This window comes from Haliotis rufescens, unplaced genomic scaffold, assembly GCF_023055435.1.
Source record: "Haliotis rufescens isolate VD_foot unplaced genomic scaffold, xgHalRufe1.0.p SCAF_19, whole genome shotgun sequence".
NCBI lineage: Eukaryota > Metazoa > Mollusca > Gastropoda > Lepetellida > Haliotidae > Haliotis > Haliotis rufescens.
In genome coordinates, this window is record NW_025963879.1 from 11,856,144 (window position 1) to 11,880,082 (window position 23,939).

General features: G+C 40.7%; 1 protein-coding gene and 1 long non-coding RNA gene across 2 annotated transcripts in view; one reads left to right on the top strand and one right to left on the bottom strand.

Annotated features, from left to right (window-relative positions):
- Window positions 1-4,348: 4,348 nt before the first annotated feature.
- On the bottom strand, window positions 4,349-11,339 carry LOC125381630. Its single transcript, XR_007221920.1, has 3 exons — window positions 11,185-11,339; window positions 6,238-6,394; window positions 4,349-4,683 (listed from the first exon to the last, which is right to left on the bottom strand). It is a non-coding gene; the product is annotated as an uncharacterized LOC125381630 (long non-coding RNA).
- A 4,164-nt stretch (window positions 11,340-15,503) lies between these two features.
- Window positions 15,504-23,939, top strand: part of LOC124138932 (serine/threonine-protein kinase H1 homolog) — a 36,969-nt gene continuing 28,533 nt past the window's right edge. Inside the window, exon 1 of the mRNA XM_046505841.2 lies at window positions 15,504-16,744. Coding sequence (XP_046361797.1) covers window positions 15,857-16,744 — 888 coding nt within the window. The 5' untranslated portion in view covers window positions 15,504-15,856. The remainder of the gene's footprint in view (window positions 16,745-23,939) is intronic.

The following is a 23,939-nucleotide window of genomic DNA, read 5'->3' on the forward strand; positions in this document are numbered from 1 at the left end:
TTGGTTCCCACATTTGGGTTTGCCTGAAACCCATTCAGATGTTCCCACATTTGGGTTTGCCTGAAACCCATCTTGGTTCCCACATTTGGGTTTGCCTGAAACCCCTTTTGGTGTTCCCACATTTGTGATATGTCTGAAACCCTTCTTAATGTCCCAGATTTGAATTTGTCTGAAATCCGTTCAGATGTTCCCAGATTTGAGTTTGTCTGAAACCCTTCTTGGTTCCCACATTTGGGTTTGCCTGAAACCCATTCAGATGTTCCCACATTTGGGTTTGCCTGAAACCCATCTTGGTTCCCACATTTGGGTTTGCCTGAAACCCCTTTTGGTGTTCCCACATTTGTGATATGTCTGAAACCCTTCTTAATGTCCCAGATTTGAATTTGTCTGAAATCCGTTCAGATGTTCCCAGATTTGAGTTTGTCTGAAACCCTTCTGGTGTTCCCACATTTGAATTTGCCTGGAACCCCTCTGGGGTTACCAGATTTGTGATTTGCATGGACCCCTTCTTGTGTTACCACATTCTAGTTTACCTGAAACCCCGCCCTCGCTCACACATGCATAACGGTGCTGCTCATGAAACCATCACAGTCAAAATAGACCCAACGCTTAGTCTCTGAAAATATATAAGTTTGAAAGGGACAGATAACTCCATTTAAACTGAAAAGGAGATCTAGTGAGATGGAAATTTTGAACATGAACTTGAGGAAAATCGAGATTTGCTTCTTTTAGGGCTCTTTGCAATATTGAAAGGGATGAGCGGAAGGGAAAATGGTTCAGGTACAGTGAGTCGGACTAAGGTCAAGACAGTTAGGATGTGACAGACATCTATATTTGCGCGCAGTCCTTGCATAAGCGCATATGTCTGTGTTGGACAGTTGTAAACTCCCTTGTCACGAGTTGTGACTAAACTATGCATGTGTCGATTCACCCCCGTGGGAGTTCCCGTAACCTGTTTCACAAAGCGATCTTAGTGATACGACTGTCTTGGGTGTTACAGAATAAGAGTTACGATATACGATAATCTTTCCGCTGGGATCGCTTTGGGGCCGCCATGTTATAGGTTGAAAATTGCTGACGACTCAAACTTCAAACAACATTTACTAATTCATCATACAATACATGCAGTGGGTCCAAGATTAAATATTCTACTCATTGTAATCACGTGCGCGATCGAACCATGCAGTTTCTTCGACTTAGATGCCTAAACTTCTAGGCTTCCCCATATAGAGCTCTAGATAAAATACGCATAATAAATTATAATTGTCCAATTAGTTTTGTGTTGCTTGAGAAACCCAATAGTATAACAACACTGCATGATGATATTCATTGTAGCCTTTACACTACAGCATGCGCACAGGTGTGTTTACATGTATTTGTTTACTGATCGCATGCAGGCATCGCGCGTATGGACTCTATATTGCGAAAAGGTGCTACACCTCACTTATTGCACAACTTGGACATAAGTATCGCTGTTGTGAGATGGGATATGTGATACACTTGGGAGGAACATTAACACGTGCAAATAGGAAATGACGAAAACGGGATTTTAAGCAGAGTTAAGAAAACGTAACACATAACATGTGATTACAAAAGTTACAGTTTTTCGCAGTCCTTGTTACTTATATATCAATGAAACAAGATCAATTCAGAATTACTAGCATATTATATTGTAATGCACTTATCATCTTCTTATACATGTGACTGTCTTTCCTTTCACTGTTTACTTGTTATTCGTATCCACTATTGTGTTGATCCGACGTTTGACAGACTTTCGAGTAATGAAATCCTTGTTAACATTCACTGCGCGCGTTCCAACTTGATGATAAGCTTACCAACAGTGTTCGCAGTGCCCTGGGTTTATCGTATTCAGGATCATAGAAGCGATACAGACCCCATGCCAAGCCAATAGGGATAAAAACAAATTGATCTAAATCTGAAAACCGTCGATCACTCTCAACTTCAAGTATTCAAGTTTCGTTGGTAATCAACCAAGTACGTTTACGATAATCAAGGGGACGTAACTGCTGGTGGTAGCAAATGTCGACTTATTGATGTCCACGTCGTGATTTCAGATAAGTAATACCACTCTGACAGTGTCTCGTTTACATGTCATCCTGGCGTTGGACAATAGAACCACACAATAAAATGGGAAATAGATCTGGCTGTTGTTGTATACCAGGCCTTTTCATTTACCTGGCGGATCCTCCGGGAAAAAAACAATAATAAATATTGTCATTTAAAAAAAATGTTTTCACTGCTGACCCGAAAATCTGTTGTATAAGAACTCGTTGATTTATTTGACAAAGAAGTGTTGACAGTTAGGGGTCGTAACTCCAGCCACATCCGACTACCTTGCCTTGCCATGGCAGAATAACTTTTTACTTTTTTTATTTCCTTATTTTTATTCTACTTATTTGCCTTACCTTCCATACGTTCATCTGGACTGCGGACATTCCCTCTGGATATGGACGGACATTGGCCAAATTGTATTGTCTATTACAAGCCATTGTTGTACTAGTGTCGGAACAAGTTCTCTGTAAACGTGTGATTGATGTATACGTTATGTGAATAACTTTTTAAAATAGTCCTTTTGACATAATTATGGTATACACAATGTCATATACTCGTACTTTATAAATACAGCACGAACCCCAAAGCACAAACACATAAAAAAGGGTTGTTTACAATCTACTCAAGTGTTAGTATTTTGTAATGTTTTTGGGTTGTGTGCGAGGAAACTTTTCTCAGATGCAGCAGTGTGGTGCATGACGTTTGGAATAAAAGACGTACAGCAGCATACAAGGAAGTTGTTTCAAAAACACGACTGACTTGTCACTTGTTTGTTTGTTGTTTTACGTTGCCCTATATTCAAGCTTTAAGGCGACGGACAGTAGAAAGTCGTATCTGGACCAGACAAAACTGTCATCGATATCTGACCATCGATCCATGGAACAGTCCACGGTTATGGGGTACCAGTTCGAACCCAGAATCCCTACTGTACTTGTCCTAAAGCAGACTCGTTGGACATTTAATACTTTCAGCAAAGTTTATTAATTTATCTTCATAGTCTTCAATTCCTTCCATGTCCATATTGGGGCGGTCGGGTAGCCTAATGGTTAAAGCGTTCGCTCGTCACGCCGAAGACCCGGGTTCGATTCCCGACATGGGTACAATGTGTGAAGCCCATTTCTGGTGTCCCCCGCCGTGATATTGCTGGAATATTGCTAAAAGCGGCGTAAAACACACTCACACACACACACACACACACACACACACACACTCCATCTCCATATTAAGTAACAAAAGGTTAGAAGGAGATTCTATTTTGTTCGGTCGCTTTGTCTGATGATCATAAAGATGCAGTAGGAGAAATTGATTTTCCGCTTCTACCGCCCCAGAAGAAACAAAACGCCCAGCACAGGACAGGGATTACTTTTGAAACGCGTAGCACGGCTTCAACTGAGTAAACATGCATGTATAGCTGATGCTCCACCATAGACGATGCAGTTGACATTTAATACGGCCATATTTCATTATCGATTACGAGGGATCGATAATATCGCTTTGACAACGTATTGTTGAAGTAAAGTGGTTTGTCATCTCGTCAATATAGTTCATACAGTGACAACATTTTCAGCTTCACATGCCGTCAGTGCCTTCAGTTGTGCGACTGTTTCTCGGAATAAGGTTGTTCCTGCATATGCTAAAATGTCACTACCGCTCAAAGTAAATTTACAAATCGTTGTTTTGTGTCTCTTTGGATGAGACAGTCATTCATTGTTTATCGGTTCTGACATAATTATATCAATAAAAATATTGTTTATAAATAACAAGTAAGCGAATGTTGGTTAACTCCTCATAGTGATGAACTAGGAGCTCTTAAATTCTCAGGTTAAAAGATGACTGTGTACTCGCTGAGTTGTTTGATGTATGTCATCGTATCCCAATTGCGTAGATCGATGCACATGATGTCAATCACTGGATTGCCTCGTCCAGACTCGATAATTTACACACCACCGTCATATATGATTTGATAGGTAAAGAGAGTGTTGTGGTTGTATAGTGTTGTGTCCTAGTGAGCACACTAATATGTCGAAGGACTTGATTGGCAGATAACATCATAAAATAATGTGATGGATTCACTTTCAAACGTATTTTATATCTATGTGTAAAATACTTACTATGTTACAACGGGGTTAATATCAAGGAGCAATGGCGATACCTCCACATCTATCACTAATTGAGTAATGAACGCTGCAATAACGTAATAGTTTTATCATATTAACAAATGTAAAAATAAACCTTTGTGGTGAATTGTATCAACGTGTTTCACAAAAATACACACATAAAACGCATAGTTGAGACGGGCGTTACAACTTGAAGCAAACAGTTTCTTTCGGCACCGGAAATGAGGATCGGTCTGTGGCGCACGATGCTTTGTCTCGCAAAGAAGGAAAATATCTGCACAGGAAACGTGTGCACGTTGCGGGCACCCCCCGCGGCGACTTATTGCGTGCTGCGTGCAGAACCAGGCCCGACTCTTCTGCACTCGAGGAATTGCGTGAGGTTCAGGACACGGAGCCTTGTTGAAAACAGAATGTCCTTTGTTATCTTGTAGATGTAAGCTCCTGCAGCATGATAAGGCGAAGCGTGTTTCTCCTCCCAACGGTTAACGTGTATCTATTTTTTCAAAGAATATATAGTCAGTGCATTTTATTATTATTATTGTGAGTTGGTTTTAAAGGTTGCTTCTGACACCAAACATAATAGATTGTCGACTTATCTTTACAAACAAGTTCAGGGTTTGAACTCAAGGAAGCTAAGGGAAGCAACTCTACACAACATCGCTGCACTGAAAATTAAGATATTCGGTACTTATTAATCATATTCATTGTTCGATACAGGGGCGGTCGGGTAGCCTACTGGTGAAACCGTTCGGTCGTCACGCCAAAGACACGGGTTCGATTTCCGACATGGGTACAATGTGTGAAGCCCATTTCTGGGCGTAAAACCATACTCACTCACTATTAAAAAAAGGGCCGACCTTTGGACATTCTTGGAGTGGTGCCGGGATTTCTTTTAAAAGAAAGAATTAGTTTCCGACATACTCACTCACTCATTGTTCAATACCGGTACTTTTACCCATTATCAGCGGTTACCAGGCCAATCTTAACGTGAGTTGCGTCCCTTTATAGGCGTGCCCGACTCCTATAATCGTGGGTTAAAATCCCAGATTCGCCCTTATTATTACTCTTGGTTTGCCAGCACCATACCCGTGCTCACGGATTTCACCTCGGACCCGTGTTTCACCACCTCCGGCGCGTCCCCGACCCGTGAAGATCCGGGGTAGAATAGGTCTTCAGCAACCCATGCTTGCCGCAAAAGGCGACTAACGGGATCGGATGGTCAGGCTCGCTGACTCGGTTGATGCATGTCATCGATCCCAATTGCGTGGATCGATGCTCATGATGTCAATCACTGGATTGTCTGGTCCAGACTCGATTATTTACAGAGCGTCGTCATATAGCTGGAATATTGCTGAGTGCGGCGTAAAAGAACAAACAAACAAACCGTCTCGCCCCCCACAGTAAACTGACACGCCATGAAACAACTGAACTGTTCAATGCCGCGCGAACCCAACTCACCCCAAAAACACTTTCACATCTCTGGGAACATCAAAACATTTTTTAATCTGTTGTTGCACTTGAAATCCATTATGTTATGAGAATGAAACGAACCAAATAACCATAAAAGTCATTACGTTTTAATTATTTCATGAGATACAATCACATTCAAGATCAACTTGTCTTTCACAAATCAGTTCATTTGTTGTGATCTCATATAAATGCTGTATAGTTTAGCGGCTGATTTCAAGAGTGTGTAAAAGGGAAACACAACTAACTATTTTCAAATTACAAATGCAAGCAGCGAAGCTCGACAATGGCTCCCATGTGGATAATTATTCATGAATAACAAATGACGTAATAGAGTAGACGAACAACATGGTCAAGGGAGATAACTCTATTACTAGCACGTTCTGCCATAAGAGACATTCATTCGTGACCAACTCGTGTTACTCCGGAACAAGCCGAATACAGGTTACTGAACAGGGCGAGTTGTGACGAATGAAGAGACATTTAGATATAAATGCATGTTTATATTCCTACTGGGAATGTAATTTAAGGCTCTACCGTCTTTTCGTAGCTTTCATTAATATATGTTCGTGTTTCTTACCGACTGACCGATATTTCTCCATACCGACCTAAACTTTCATGTACTCTCACTCTGATCCGAGGGCGGTTGAACAGCCGAACAGTAAAGCATTGTCTTGTCATGCCGAATGCCCGGGTTGGTCTCCTCCCATAAGTAAGACAGCCCAGTTGTGAGACACCTTAAAACAATAATGTCATACCTGGTTGCACATGTTAATCAGGTAATTAACCCCTATCATGAAAATGGACTTGTCTTATTATAGACAAAAGAAATGACTCAAGATGCTTGATACCCTCTTTTACTTTATTTCATTCAACATTTTAATTCATCCATCCCTTAAATCCATTGTTTTAACATATTCGCCACTTAGAGTTCAGTTTAAGTTAATATCACAGTTCACATCACAGTTCACATCGAGGTTGTGATTCCTCACATGAGTGCAGTGTTTAAAGCCCTTTCTTCTTGCCCCCTGTCGACCTAAATAATTCCGAAATGATCAGTTGAAGATAAAGTAATAGTTTTGTTTTATCTAAATTCTACCTGTGTTAGGAAAATAAATCCCATTGTATGGAAAGTATGCTCTGTGGAAAAAAATAGATAACTAAAAGGATATGTATGACCTCTCTCGTTATATATTATGTGACTCTGCAGTCGTTTGTGTCCCCAGTATATATATGTGTCTTCTATCACACCATCTTCTGCTTGTCGTAAGAGGCGACTAATGGGATCGGGTGGTCAGGCTCGCTGACTTGGTGGATGAATGTCATCGTATCCCAATTGCGTGGATCGATGCTCATGATGTCAGTCACTGGATCGTCTGGTGCATACTCGATTATTTACAGAACGTCGTCATATAGCTGGAATATTGCTGAGTGCGGCGGTAAACAACAAACAAACAAAACAAAAACTGCCTTCACATAGAACACATAAAAAACTAGAGATATCGTTTTAGGACAATGAAACTGCGTGACTTCAAAACTGGACCGAATCCTTATTGACAATGCCATCTAATATAACTCTTCGGCTTGTCCTAAACTTGGGTTTATTGGATATACATTGTGTTTTTTTTAGGTTTTAATAAACAACATGTCAGTACCTTGTAAACATACAATACAGAAAACTTGTGGGATACTGTATGGAGACATAAAAACATATTTGTTTAATAAAACTATGAGCCTTGATATTTAAAAAAAAAGCATGAATGTATTTGGGGGACTGACAATCTGAAGCATGATTATTTCGTTCGAGCATTTTCGGGAACAAATATATATCTATACGACCCTATAACAACCACACACGCCTGCACCCGAGGATATCAAATGGTCTGTCCCTCAAGTAATCGTGCATTATTTACACATTCTATTATTACCAAATGCCGATATATATGAGTGACAAATACGACCTCTTAAATATATTAAGTATACAGTAAATTCTATATGGCTTCCCCTAGCGTGCTTTCATATCCCATTCCTCTCCAGTCTTGTTTCCCTCTGCACTGACTACTCAAAGAAACAATATATTACAAATACAATGGTTCATGATATACCTCAAATGTATATGACAAAAGGGAGTGTGTGTGTATATAATTGGACCTGCTTCCATTGTGGTATGGCCTACCTTTATACACCCCTATGTTTTCGCCCTGTTCCTATCGTATACTTGTGTATACACTTCAACATTGTGTTTCAACAATGCTTTACCTACATGTGAAGGAAGCCTTTCACTATACAACGCGTGTGGTGGGTATCTGCCTTGGCGATGATTCATATCTATTGTAAGGGGCTTGTCCCGTGTCGGTTGAGGGGTAAATGGTGTGGACTATGTGTGTACGGTTGCATGTGATGAATGTGGTGCTTCACAATATAAAGGATGGATTAACACATGCTTCAATAACCCCCGTTGTCATTTAACATATTGAAAGAACGATATAATCGCTTGGCCAAGGTCGCTGCCAACAGTATTAGAGATATACATATACACGCATATGGGTTATTCCACACATGGGGTGGAAACTGGTATACGGGCTTATGAAACAAATACGATATATCCGTGTGCCAAGTACGCTAACATCGGGGTATGTCTAAGGTATATATGCATACATAGATGTGAGATTCACAGGACTAAGAAGGCTGGCATACGGGTATATCACAGACATGCGATAAATCATACATAGACTGGAAGTGAGAGTTTCTCACACACACACACACACACACACACACACATTTAATTTCCTCACACTGTCTGAATCCCCACCTTTCGTGTCTGATGAGGTTGTTTGGGGTTGGTTTTTTTGTTTTTTGTTGTTGTTATAAATTTATTTAGTAATGTTTTGAGTGTGTCAATCAGAACATGTGATCAGTGATTACACTACGTACGGACTACTAATTGCGTTTCTGGGTTCACAGATTCCATTTAAGTAGTGTTTGCATGGTGATTCCTACAGGGCTGAGTGCAGAGACATTATCACGATCGGTTCCACGTCAGGGCCACTGAAATATTTACTAGTTGATTGATCTAACAACACACTCAATTCTAATAAAACGTGTATGTTGTGGGGTATCGGTGCTGGTGTTATTGGACATACTGGACAAGCAAATGATCATAGAGTGTACAGGTGATTGGGTGCTGTCTTTTGTCAGCCGCCATTGCAACTAAATCATGGCGGCATGCACCGGCAGTAGAGTGAGTATGGTTTTCCACCGCTTTCAGCAATATTCCAGTAATAGGGCGGGGGAAACCAGAAATGAGTTTCACACATTGTACCCATTTTCGAAACTAAACCGGGACGCGGCGTGACGAGCGAACGCTTTAACCACAAGGCTACACACCACCCAGCAGAAAACAACAATGATAAAATGACATGCGACAGGGTACATCGAGCAACCTCTGTCTACCTAAGTATGTTCCTATTTTATCCAAATTTACTTATGTTACACATGCACGTCGGATTCATGTTCTTTCAATGTACCGCGCAAACATGTAAGGTACATATCCAAGGCCGTAGTTAACTTTTAAATATTTGTACAAGTATCACTTGTCCCCAACTTGATTCAAATAATACTGTTTTCTATATACACTGTACAATCTAGGGGAAGCAACTGCATCGTCGTCCAACGTTAATGTGCTCTTTGGGGCAAAGATGACCAGGTCATCTCTAGCGCCTTTCCAGTGCAGAATTGCGCCACTTCGTCGTGTCAGAATCGTGGGTTTGAATTAAAGATTCGCATTCGTCATGATTCTCTGTTTGTCGGCACCATATCCGGGTTTACAAACTGGTAAACGTCAATAAGATCTGCACAATTCGGGCTTTACGCCCCCATCAAGCTGACATCAGTCATATAACTTAAATACTGTTCAGAGTGGTCAACGTCTATAAGATCTGCACAATTCGGGCTTTACGCCCACATCAAGCTGACATCAGTCATATAAATTAAATACTCTTCAAAGTGGTAAACGTCTATAAGATCTGCACAATTCGGGCTTTACGCCCACATCAAGCTGACATCAGTGATATAACTTAAATACTGTTCAAAGTGGTAAACGTCTATAAGATCTGCACAATTCGGGCTTTACGCCCCCATCAAGCTGACATCAGTCATATAACTTAAATACTGTTCAAAGTGGTCAACGTCTATAAGATCTGCACAATTCGGGCTTTACGCCCCCATCAAGCTGACATCAGTCATATAACTTAAATACTCTTCAAAGTGGTAAACGTCTATAAGATCTGCACAATTCGGGCTTTACGCCCACATCAAGCTGACATCAGTGATATAACTTAAATACTGTTCAAAGTGGTAAACGTCTATAAGATCTGCACAATTCGGGCTTTACGCCCCCATCAAGCTGACATCAGTCATATAACTTAAATACTGTTCAAAGTGGTAAACGTCTATAAGATCTGCACAATTCGGGCTTTACGCCCACATCAAGCTGACATCAGTGATATAACTTAAATACTGTTCAAAGTGGTAAACGTCTATAAGATCTGCACAATTCGGGCTTTACGCCCACATCAAGCTGACATCAGTGATATAACTTAAATACTGTTCAAAGTGGTGTTAAATTTAACTCACTCACGCATTTGTGGAAGGATATCCACCGTTGTTGCCTTTTGTCCAGCCAAATACATGGTCATGTAATAATGTGTGTTAAGTGATTTGGTACAGTCAATATATGGACACATTCTTTTATATATTGTTCTTATTCGTATTTGTTGTATGAACTGATGAAACTCCAATCTGCTCAGAAACTCAGGTGAGCTCCAGTACTTCTAAAAAAGTTATATTCGCACAAATGATGTTAGACCTACAGCCAGTGCCAGAGCACTGGGATTAAAGATTAAATATGTATATACGTCACTACAAAATGTGTAGTGATACTGGCATAGTGAGTACGTAAGTACACCCATGGGGTACCGCATATACATGCATGGTTAAGTATTTATACCTATTAAAGTGGGCACGGTTGGCCGACACTGATTAAGTTGTCTAGACATGTTTATGGAATCGCCGAACGTAATCGAACCCACCAGAAAAATCTCGTTTCTCATAAATAACTTATCCTAAAACTCGGCCCGACCCTACAAAAGCTCTAGCTTTTTTAACATTCTAACCTCGGTATAACGTAACGACCACCTCCGTGGTCAAGTGGTAGAGCGTCCGTCCGGAGAGCGGAAAATCGGGGGTCTGATCCCCAGCCGCGTCATACCTTAAATGACGTTAAATGATGGTACTTGTTGTTACCCTGCCTGGCACCCAGTATTAAGGGGCAAAACAAGGACTGGTCGGCTCTGAGTCAGTATACGGTGTGGGGTAGTCATGTTAAACTGCGGCATGGTATCTCAGTGGGCTAGCACTATTAAATCGACATTAGTCCAGACTGGCACAACACACACACACACACACACACACACACACACACACACACACACATGAGCTCGCGATGTTAAACACCATTTCACCTCACCTCACCTCCACAGAAGACGAACACAACAGTCTGGCCTGTGTTTTAGAGGGCTCAGTAAATGTCCGTTAAATATCCGACATCGACGTTGCTGTATTACAAAGAATGTAACCCAGAGAGGCAATGTATACATATTGATGTTGTGGTGTACATTTGTAACTTCGCTATGCGCCGCTGTTCCCCTATACTAGATAACACCCTATAATGCCCCACTGCCCCAATTTCATTCAATAATAAATCATTACCGTCCGAAATAATCTGTTCAAAATCGTGTTATCTTAATTGGTCAATGGCCCGTAATTGCACTAATTATAAAGATCAGGACTTCGGTGATCGTTATCAATGTGGGGCATGTCGTGTATACAAACGCAAGTCCCTGCTGTGGCCTTCTAATGGCGTCTGGCATGCATGACAGCCAGCTGTAGGACCTAAGACTTCATAAATTTTATTTGCGGGCTAACGAACGCACGATCACAGCGTGCACGTGTGTGTACGTAATCACACATTGTAAACCCTTTGGCTTTGTCTTTGTGTTGACTAAATGATTAAAATGAGTAATAGTATTTTTTTCGCAACAAAAAAATGGTTGGAAGCCGAGTATTAATTTTATTTTCCATTTCGCAACCACTTCATTCTAAGTTCACAACTGAATGAGTGAGTATGATTTTACACCGCTTTAAGCAATATTCCAGGAATATCATGGTGGGGGACACCAGAAACAGGCTTCACACATTGTACCCATGTGGGAAAATCGAACCCAGGTCTTCGGCGTGACGAGAGAACGTTTTAACCATTAGGCTACCCCACGCCTCTACTGAATTCCCCACTCAGACACGGTATACTGACTCCCAGCCGACCAGTCCTTGTTTTACCCCTTAATACCGAGCGTCGGGCAGTGTAACAACAAGTATAATCTTTTAACGTCTTTTTGGTATGACGCGGTTGGGGGTCGAACCTCGGACCTTCCGCTCTACTACTAGACCACGGAGGCGGTTCTGCAGAGGAACCATATACACATTTGCTATACATCGTTGAATATAACCGAAGATACCTGTGGCATGGGGGATAATGCACCAGCGCATCGTGATGTGTGCCTCCATACGAGTATCGAAAGGTCACGTAGCGATAAAAGAACGAGATTCGGCCTTATATACTGAAGATGTATTCATGGTATACACATATGAAATGTAAAATGCTGTGTTTGGACATGGGCGCGGTATTAAAGAAGCTATTGATAGTTTCTAAGATTCATTGTCGCTCAAATATTTTTTTATTTCGGGGGACATTGGGGCACGGGGGCCAAGTCGCCTAAGGCACCGCATTTCACTGTGCAGGGTTGCGTCCCTTGGGCACTCTAGAAACCTATGATCGTGGGTTCGAATCCCGGTTCGCTCCAATTATGTTGGTCAGCACCATACCCGTGCTCGTGGGTTTCACCAAAGTGGTAAACGTCCAAAACCTGCATCACTTCAGGCTTTCCTCACTCATTAAGCCGACACGCCGCGATATAACTGGAATACTGTTAAAAGCGGCGTTAAACCCAACTCACCCACTCAACTGTTTAATTTCGAGCAATTTCCGACAAGTGTCGCGACATTATTACATCGAGATATGCATTGTATCGCAGGGTATCGTTGCAGTTCTTATATGAGCGGTGGGGTAGCCGAAAGTCTCAGGGTGTATTTCCCACATGGGTCTTGTAACTCCGTGATATTGTTAACAGAGTGTAAAGCCATACTCACTTACTCTTTACAGATCCAGTGACACTGCTGCACGCACCACAAAAGTATACCACTCACGTGTGTACAAATAACGTTTCGCTGTTTGACCGAAGTGTATTCAGACGCTGGCGAATGTTCTGTTATTGAAGAATTGCACCACCCCACTAGTTATACCATTCAGTCGGTACATGGCACCTATTACTCCGCGGCGCTCCAACAGCGACTCTGGTACCTTTGTAATGGTAAACGTCTCTAACATGCGTTCTATTCACGTTTGTACATAATTTACATACATACCAGTGTCGTATTCTAACGACAAACTTATGATATTAACCACAACACGGTTGCGTATTCTCGCTTGGTTCATTAGTCTGGCATACAGACTTTGAAACAAATATATATCCAAAACAGCCCATGCAAGTCTATAATAGTTGGCAAGTCTAGATTACTGCAGTTTCTGAAAATGAAGAGAGTGTCTGGGCTCTCTTTTATTGTATTGTATTAAAATAATATAACAGTATTTTTTTCTGTAAAATATATACAGTAAACTATGTTTATAACGAACACGCTTATAATTTATGTATTATATTTCGGAGACTAGATGGCAGTCTATTGGTTTACGTTAGTTCCTTAATTTGTGTTTTCATTTTTAAGAGGACACGCCAAATCCGAATTTACACATACAATTCCTTAACTATTTTATGTATATCAGTTTGAAAATTTGATTTACATTACTTCATAGCTACAATGTTTGCACGGCATACACGTGCAGGATTCACAATAATGATATCATCAAATTACAAAGTAAACAGCATTATTGTTGTCATCATGTTTAAAAGACGTCGTTGTCATCGTAGTAGTAGTCGTCGGCGTCGTACTAGTAGTAGTCGGCGTCGTAGTAGTAGTAATAATAATAGTAGTCGTAGTTTTTCTCCTCACTAAGCCCAGCAATTTGATGTTAGTCTGTTTATTATCGAGTTAGGACAAGACATGCCAGTGATATTACTATGAGCAATCGGGGTACGTTTACATGTCATCAATCATCCATGCCACCAGGCCTGACCACCCGATCCGCTCTCACGACCAGCACTGGTTGCAGGGGGTAGTCACAACCCGGAAATGTAGTAGAGGCAGCCTCTGCATCATTTCCCTCATGGGCTTAAAATGAGCTCACCATTATCCCCGGCCACGAAGTCCTTTTGTTCATCCTCTTGTCAATAGGGACAAAGTTTCGCAAAAAAACAACAATTTAAGTCAGAGATTGAAATTTTTCACACTGGGGTTATTGGTCACGATCTCAAATATGTTCGAAATGTCTTTTATAATTATGATCACGAAAAGACGTCGGCATGTATATAGGAATGTTTTCCCTCTTTTCAGAGTTGTTTTATCCAGTTAAGAAATATATGCTTTTCGAAAACATATTTTTTCCAATGTATATATTTACTTGCGAGCAATATTGATACCTGCAGCACAAGTGTGGAATAAACAATGGTAACATGTCGGTAAATATATATTACTACGACGCACTATGTTGCTCAGTGTGTTACAGCATGATCAATACGTTCATTTTTAGTACGCAGCAAAGATAAATAATTATAACATATTGGAACATTTATGAATAATGTTTCATCTCGATGAGACAAGCGGTATGATATATTTTATTTATTACACATCTAGCGTGCGTTATACGATATATTCTACATTCGAGTCTATTTGTGTGGACATTTTGAACTTTAATGAAATTTATTTATATGGATTACTCTGTATCACATCATCAAACATGTGATATATAATATTCACTCTACACACCTGTCAATTCTACAGAAAGTTTTGATGATATGCAATCATGAAACCAATCAGCTTTGATATATGGATATAAATGAAACTGTTCAAGTATCGAGCAAACGCCATAAGGATTATTAGTGTACGACGTGCCTAAAACATGTGATACAATGCATTACAAGCTTATGAAAATCCACGTACGACTGCACCAACGCAAACCATAGTGTATTTATATCTTCCTAACACACAGTAAAAAAAGCAAAACAATATTTCTTGTATAATAAGATAGACCTATAAATAACATCAATGCTGTATAGATATATTAATGTTTACTTTTTAAATTGAATAATCACACCGCACATCATCACATGCTCTATTTAGAAAGTTGTATGATCTTGCATCTGAATTACATCGAATAAAAACACGCTATTTGAAAGGTTATCTGAAGTGTAACGCGTTTTTGATGAAATTACAATAAGCTGATTTAGCAAGGAACAAGAGGCTTTTTGAAACTTGTTTATATACCGTTATACGTGTTTTGTACTCGCGCTGTCTGAGGTGAAGATTGACTCATGATTGGATTACATGGGCCTGCCTATCCCTTTTACAACGGAGAGAGTTCTTTCCAAAACCCTCGAAAACCTGGTTTTATTGATAAGCTACTAATACATAACGGTTATCTTATTTCATTTGTTATCACTTGACACTGAATTCTTTACGGTGCGTTGTAAATGATAGTAGATTTAGTTGTTATAACAACTTGTGACGTCATGTAGTCACGTGACTGCATTGACCGTGTCACAATGAAGTACTTGTTTATTCCAATTATTTCTCCGCTGTATTTGTGTAAAATACAGATTACATTAAATCTGTGTGCGGTATTACAATAAGTATATACAAAGGCTTAAAAGGCGTAAAAGGACTTGCAAACAAATCCCAAGCACAGGAAGGAGGACGCCATATATTTGCTTCCGCTGGACTATTTTCTTCATGCGTCGTAAACAGGCGCACAGCGGCGTATTCTTTAGAAGAGCGAACTATGGAAGATCCCATGTGGAGCCGAAATTAGGATACATTCTTCCGTTATTTTCTCCTAAATGCGGGTGGCTGTTCTCCTCCGATGACACCGAGGGGATGAATTTGGACAAAGTCCTTTGTTTCGACACGCTATGGGGTGCGTGAGTACTAAATTAGCCCCGGAAACTCCACCGAATGCCCACCTAGTGGAAACGGTACAATATGGGCAGGAGAAGAGCGGTCGCAGCGGACACCCACTCGTCAAAAACACCCTACAACTTCAGCAGTCGCCTAACCCCCGGGCTAACCAGGACGGGGCCCCTCGGGCGAATAAAAAGGTGAAAAAATACAGAGACAAGTTTGACCCTAGGGTAACGGCAAAATACGACATAAAAGCCCTAATCGGTCGCGGAAGTTTCAGCCGTGTTGTTCGAGTCGAGCATAGGGTAACCAAACAACCATATGCTATCAAGATGATAGACCGAGTACAGGGAAAGGAAGTTTTCGAGTCTGAACTGAATGTTTTGAGGCGGGTGAGACACATGTACATAATACAATTAGTGGAGGTGTTTGAAACCCCAGAGAAAGTGTACATGGTGATGGAATTAGCCACTGGAGGCGAACTTTTCGATAGGATTATTGCCAAGGGAAGTTTTACAGAGAGAGACGCAACTCGCGTTTTGAACATGGTTCTTGATGGTGTGAAATATTTACACGGTTTGGGTATCTGCCACCGTGACTTAAAACCAGAAAATTTGCTCTACTATCATCCTGGTCATGACTCTAAAATAATGATCACAGATTTCGGACTCAGTGCGATGAGAAAAGGTCCAGAAAACTACATGAGGACTACTTGTGGAACTCCCGAATATATTGCACCAGAAATTTTGGCCCGAAAGCCCTACACAACTCAGGTTGACATGTGGGCAATGGGCGTGATAACCTATATACTGCTTAGTGGAACCATGCCTTTTGATGATGAGAATCGAAGCAGGCTGTACAGACTCATCCTAAAAGCCAAGTTCACCTATCTTGGAGAGGTAAACAAATACTGTGCCATAACACATGGCGCACATGTAAATGTGGTAGGGATTTATATAGGGTGTTTTTTCCCTGTAGAAAACATAATGTTGTTGTTTTTTTAATGTATGGTTACATTTTAGTACTTGTATCCCGCAATGATAACAGTTGCAAGATTATAAGCTCGGTCAAAACATTTTCTGGTGTGATATACTTGGATTGCATTATGCATCGAATGAATGGAATGTATGTGCAGGTACACTTTGTATCAGTACACCACTAAGTATATATTCCAAAAGCTCATTGGTTAGACTAAGAACAGAGTGCATGCACAGCAGGTAACAGACAAGAGAGTTTGGAGCTGACTGTCAAAGCTGACAAGTGTCTTTCACAAACGCTGCATGCAGTTGTAGCAGCCTACAGATTCTTTCATGAATGCTACCACTATCCATTTTCACTACCAACATGTTGGTAACAGCAGATAGAATCTATTCATCATGTTTATGCATGTAAGGACATTCTCAAAGATTGTTTAGTGTAATGTTTCCATGAAAAATATGGAAATTATTAGTAGTGCAGAAGAAAGCTCATGGTTTTATTAATGTCACCTGTTGTAAAGGATAGGTCCGATTCCGTGTGGTAACACATGGTGATGACCATCCTTTATCAATGTTGAAGCCACCTGTCTGTGGGCTTGGGGAGATTTCATGTCAACAGGAACGCTCGCTATCACTAGATGCAACTTGTAGGAGACAATTATCAATAACAGGAAGTACTCAAATATTTATGTAAAACATTCATAATCTGTTTTGATCAGGACATTAAAGCAGCTGTTATGTTGAATAATGTGTTAATGGTACATCAATACCTTTGGCGAGATAGGCGTCATGAGATGCATCTGACTAGCACAATTCAACTTGTCGCTTATGTCAGATTACTCCTTTTGATAGAAAACTAGATGTATAACTTTTAGCTTATGATGTCAGAAACGTGAACATAACTATTATGTTTTTGTTTTTAAATAATGACTGGAATTTATATTCTCCATGTTCTTGTGAAGGAAATCTGATACTGTGTCATAGGGGCATGAACTTGTCATCTAGATACATACCTTTGGGTCAGATCAAAGCACACCAGTCTGTGTATTCAAGTTCCAGATCATTAGCTTCTGTTGTTAACATGTTGCATGTCTGTTTAACCTCAGGCGCAATAATCCAATCTACTTAATGGCGATTAACTACCTGTTGTTACAGACCTGGTAAACCACAGGTGTGACTTGAGCTCGTTGTGGTAATCTCTTTAGCAATAGGTCAAGTAGGTTAATTAACATAGGTAATGTTCCACCTTGATTAGAGTGGTGTGATCACGGATCACTGATATACATATTTTAAGTGGACATGTTAATTGGGTCATAGGATTGGAGTATCAAGGACTGGCAATCTTTGACCAATAGGACATGATTGGTCTATCTTGAATCCAACAAGTGTGCAAGAACTAAGAACGTGCTGAGCTAAGGGAGGGCATCTGATACACTTTGCATATAGAGTAGAGCTGAGACAATGTCAACATGGTCAAGACAGAGATCATTATACGAGCATGTGTGTCATACTGATTTTACAAAATGAGTGTCAGAACTCATGTATTTCCCGAGTGAGAGTGAGGGTAACATATGAATTCTTGCACAAGTTTCATAAAATCATTGACACACATGGGAGTGTAATTTCTTTATTACCCTTCTTCATCCTTTTGACCTCCACTTCGGAAAAGTGCACTGACCTCGACAGCCATCTTTGTAAACCACAATTTTCGAATGTTATGACGTTGTTTCTAGTGTGACGTCATTCCAACTTTACGTCACAAAAAGATTCGAATGATGCCAATATTGCTGTGGTGTTCATAAAGTGATATTTGCACTGGTGCACATATAACTTTTATGAACTTGGTTAAAAGATCATATCGCAGAAAATTAGTTCCTACTGAACATGTTCATAACAGTTATAGACCTCAAAGTTGAGACACGAAAGCAATAGCAATTGAATTTATCAATGTGTTGTATCCAATGTCAGTGGGAGTTCAAGAACACCATACTTTATAATATGTGAAGGATTTGATGTTATGGACAAAATAATCGTTGATAATGGAGGGTTTTATCTTGACTTACAAAAGTGGGGGTCTAGAGGGACCCCTAATAATTAATTTTAAGGGTCCTTCGAGGCATTATGGGGTCCTTTAAGTGAATGAAATAGCATAGTGTACTGTACATTTTGATAATTACGTTAGAGACTGGAATGAATCAATGGTAATGTGAACAGTAGTTATGATTGATGGATGAAAAAACAAACACCCATAACTGCTCTTGATGTGCTGTATTATTGTGCGTCCTTTGGGATCATCCGATGCAGTATATTTTTTCTCTGCGTCTGTTCTCTACATTAGTGCATACTGGATGCGCATTTGTGAGTCAAGTAAAACTCTGATTGATACCAGTTTGTAGGCTTCAGCAGTGTTAAAAGGAGTCATGGGGTCCTTGGGGTTATCTGCCATAGTATTTTAATCTAGGGACCTTTAAAATTGTATAGTTTGACATTTGTGTTATATATGAGAAGGACCCGGCATTCATAGTTTTGTAAACGGCTTCAGTATCAACCTGTATGGTTTGACCTGTTTGCAACAATTCGTCTTTGTATCGCAAGTTCAAACAAAAAGTAAATCTGAACAGAGATGATAATTTAAGAATGTCTTGAATGAATCATTGGTGGCAGGTGCTTGGTCCTTCGCTTCAGTTAGCGGGCTACAATCTGTGGAATGGTTGTGCTAACAACTTGCTGATAAGCTGCAGAAACACATATATATTTATCACTCGGAATACTAGGGTTCAACCACCTCATAAATTAGTGGGTGGAATTTAATTGCATAATCTATGGAGTAAATGTTCATTTCAACAGCTGACTGCTTGGGACATTTTTACTCTGAAGTTAGTATGTGTCGTGTCCTGCAAGACAGTGCAGTATGCCCTTTGTGGTGAAGTATAATGCACCATCAGTGATGCATCTCAACTACACTTTCCTCTTGCTGTAGCTATTTCCTGCATTACTCCAGGGGTTGTTGGTGGGTGTAACTATGGGTGAGTCCCAGGAGTTGTGGGTGGGTCCAGGGAGCTGTAGGCGAGTCCAGGGAGTTCTGGGTGGGTACAGGGAGTTGTGGGTTGGAGTAACTGTGGGTGAGTCCCAGGAGTTGTGGGTGGGTCCAGGGAACTGTAGGCGAGTTCTGGGTGTGGGTACAGGGAGTTGTGGGTTGGAGTAACTGTGGGTGAGTCCCAGGAGTTGTGGGTGGGTCCAGGGTGCAGGGAGTTGTGGGTGGGTCCAGGGAGTTGTGGGTGGGTCCAGGGAGTTGTGGGCGAGTACAGGGAGTTGTGGGCGAGTACAGGGAGTTGTGGGTGGGTCCAGGGAGTTGTGGGTGGGTCCAGGGAGTTGTGGGCGAGTACAGGGAGTTGTAGGCGAGTACAGGGAGTTGTGGGTGGGTCCAGGGAGTTGTGGGTGGGTCCAGGACTTTGTGATTGGGTTCAGGGAGTTGTGGGTGGGTCCAGGGAGTTGTGGGTGGGTCCAGGGAGTTGTAGGAGAGTAAAGGGAGTTGTGGATGGGTCCAGGGAGTTGTGGGCGAGTACAGGGAGATGTAGGCGAGTACAGGGAGTTGTGAGTGGGTACAGGGAGTTGTGGGTGGGTCCAGGGAGTTGTGGGGTGCTCCAGGGAGTTGTGGGGTGGTCCAGGGAGTTGTGGGTGGGTCCAGGGAGTTGTGGGTGGGTCCAGGGAGTTGTGGGCGAGTACAGGGAGTTGTGGGCGAGTACAGGGAGTTGTGGGCGGGTACAGGGAGTTGTGGGCAGGTACAGGGAGTTGTGGGCGGGTCCAGGGAGTTGTGGGCGGGCACAGGGAGTTGTGGGCGGGTCCAGGGAGTTGTGGGTGGGTCCAGGGAGTTGTGGGTGGGTCCAGGGAGTTGAGGGTGGATCCAGGGAGTTGTGGGATGGAGTAACTGTGGGTGGGTCCAGGGAGTTGTGGTTGGGTCCAGGGAGTTGAGGGTAGGTCCAGGGAGTTGTGGGTGGGAGTAACTGTGGGTGGGTCCAGGTAGTTGTGGTTGGGTCCAGGGAGTTGTGGGTGGGTCCAGGGAGTTGTAGGCGAGTCCAGGGAGTTGTGGGTGGGAGTAACTGTGGGTGAGTCCCGGGAGTTGTGGGTGGGTCAGTCTTGGACCAACATCATCCTTATTGTGACACATGTTACTGGTTAGACAGAAAATATTAGGCTGGAGGTAACCGCAGATGACATGTACCGCAATTAGAACTGTGCTGTTATACTTCAAAGCCTTTTCAGTCTGAGTGACTTGGTTTGATTGCATGTCGTCTTACCCTGATAACATGGATCACATGCTCTTAATATCAATCACTGGATTGTTTGGTCCAGATTTGATAAATCATTTAGCTGTAATAGTACTGAGTACGGCATTGCTCTTCTTGCACACCTGCAGCTTTAGAAATTCGTCCAAAGGATTATTATCAACCACTGGTCCTCAGAAGTTGTAGCTAGTCCTGCTTGGACAAGACAAAATATTTTACTATATATACCCCATTCACATGCACCTTGATACATATCTATGTGTATATTTGCATACATGTGTAAATATACTCATGTGAGTATATTTGTCAAGTGAACATGTTTACACCAGGAGCAAATTTGCACCATGTCTGGAGCAGATGCAAATGTAAATTTACACAAGTGCAAATTTACATTGTATGCATATGTTGTCATGTGAAGGTTTATGCCAGTGGTAGAGGTTGATCTAATCAATATCCAGTCATGTCCTGTTAATCTGACATGTTTGGTTGTATATGATTATGGCGGATTAACAAAATTAAGTTCTATCAACGTTTGTGATAAAAAACGGACAACTACACGATGGATAACGATACAAACAAAAACAAAAAACATTGTGACATTGTTATCAGAATATGTTTTCTAATCATGCAACCTCGAAAGCTTAACACAAAACAACTGTTGACTGATTCAAAATACTTTTGAAAGCCTAGTCTTGAATGGAAGTTGCCAATTTGAAACTAGTGCCGCAAAGCTAAAGAAAGCTGCTTTCTATACCCCATTCACATGCACCACATTTACTAACGTAAGTAACTATACATACGTGTGTATATGAAAATTTACTATGCGTTCACATAAAAATCAACTTAAGTGTGTAAATAAAGTATGTAAATTGTGTAAGGCACACATATTCGTCAGTCTGTTCACGATTTTCAACACAAAACAGGTTTTCCAATCGAAGTTGAATGAGAAGAGAGTTACTTCACTGGAAATTTTCATATGAAGCAAGATGTGTTAGATTTAATTTGTACACAAAGTTTTGACTCCTTGAAACCAAAAGAAAACACATTTATTCGTCAGTCTGTTCACGACTTTCAACACAAAACAGCACTGATCTAATCATGTTAATCGGTTCCCAACAATAATTGTGTCGGATAAAGACGATTGTCAGATTAATGATTGTCGGATTAACGATTGTTGGTTTAACGAGACTTGACTGTATCTATGCAGACATTGTTTTCTTTGGGAGTCAAAAACTTGTGTAGAGATTAAATCAAACACATGTCGATTCATGCGAATATTTTTGTAAGATAACTCTCTTCGCAATCCACTTTGATTGGAAAACAACCTTTTCATGCTGAAAGTTGTTAACAGGCTAATGAACATGCACCTTACACCATTTACATACTTTATTTCCTCACCTTTGTAAATGTTCATGTGAATGCACAGTAACCATGGTAACTTTACTTATACACATGTATGTATAGTTACACATGTGCAAAATTACTTATGTGACTACATCTTGTGACAGTAAACTATGTTTTTGACCGACTGATGGATATAACAAACTATTTCTTGATCCCATCCATTTGCTTTTTATAATGCCGTAGATGTGCTTATAACGAACTACGGTTACAACGAATTAAAGTAAGTGGTCTCCTTGAGTTTGTTATAACCCTAGTTTTCTGTATATGTTTATATTTTCTGTCAGTTTTATTCAGTCCCAATCGTAAGTGAAGACTACCACCATCATTGGAAATTTTCTTGTCCACATCACCATTCAGTAGCCTCAGGCTAGCTGACCAGCATGAATTTTGAAGGCTGACCTGAAATTTTTGTTGCGAAGAAATGATACCACACTCTAGTTTAAAGACTTGAAGTAACTGCCCAAAAGTTCTATCCTTCAGTATGTTCAGCAAAGATCTCTGGCCAGCATTGAAGTGACATTAACTTTTTGAAATACTGGCCTTACATAGAAAGGACAGATGCATTCCTTTGTCATATTGGTACAATGTGCGAAGGCCATTCTTTGCACAAACTAGCAGAGTTGCCTCCTTTGGCTGCCAGAATTTGCAAGTCAGGTTAAAATCACAGATTCTCACCAATTTGGGAAATCAAAGTAGTATTTGGCTCAAATATGTGTCACTTTTGACTGACACATCATAACATTATGTAAGTATTGTTCTAAGCATGTTAATCTCAAATAACTCACTAAACCATTTTGAATTAGAAACCTCACAAAACAAATTAAATAAAAAAGGTTATTTTTGAGGTGAGGTGTTGACAAGGACGCAAGACTTAATGTGTGGTTTGAAGTACTATATTAGAAACTCTTGAGTTATTCATCATTATCTGAAACTATTCAGTTCGAGTTTGATTCTTGTATCCAAAGTCCAACTCTTCATTTTTCTGTGATTCTGAATGATGCACACAACTTTCACTAAGCTGCTTCGTGGCCCTGATAAACTGGGATGATTTGTAGCTGTTCCTGTTGGATCTTAGATGGCTGTAATTAGTCGTTTTGATGTCGTAGATCAATCAACCAAAACTGCTTTGCTCCTATTTTCAACAATGTGTTAAGAGGGCACAGTAATTGGATATAATTGGGTTGTTAGGCAATTTAATTGTTGACAAGGTGTCGGACAGTTTACCCACCTTTGATATATGTTGCCAGGGTTGATCATATCAGCGTAATTTGATATCCCCAGTACAAAATAATACATAATTAAGTAGAGGTTTTGATCCTCAAAATATCCCTGTGAAGGTTCAAAGATTGGTCCACTTACAATGATTTTCAGGATAACACATACGTTTGTTATGAAAATTTTGTTAGATAGCCATCCAAATGCCTTAA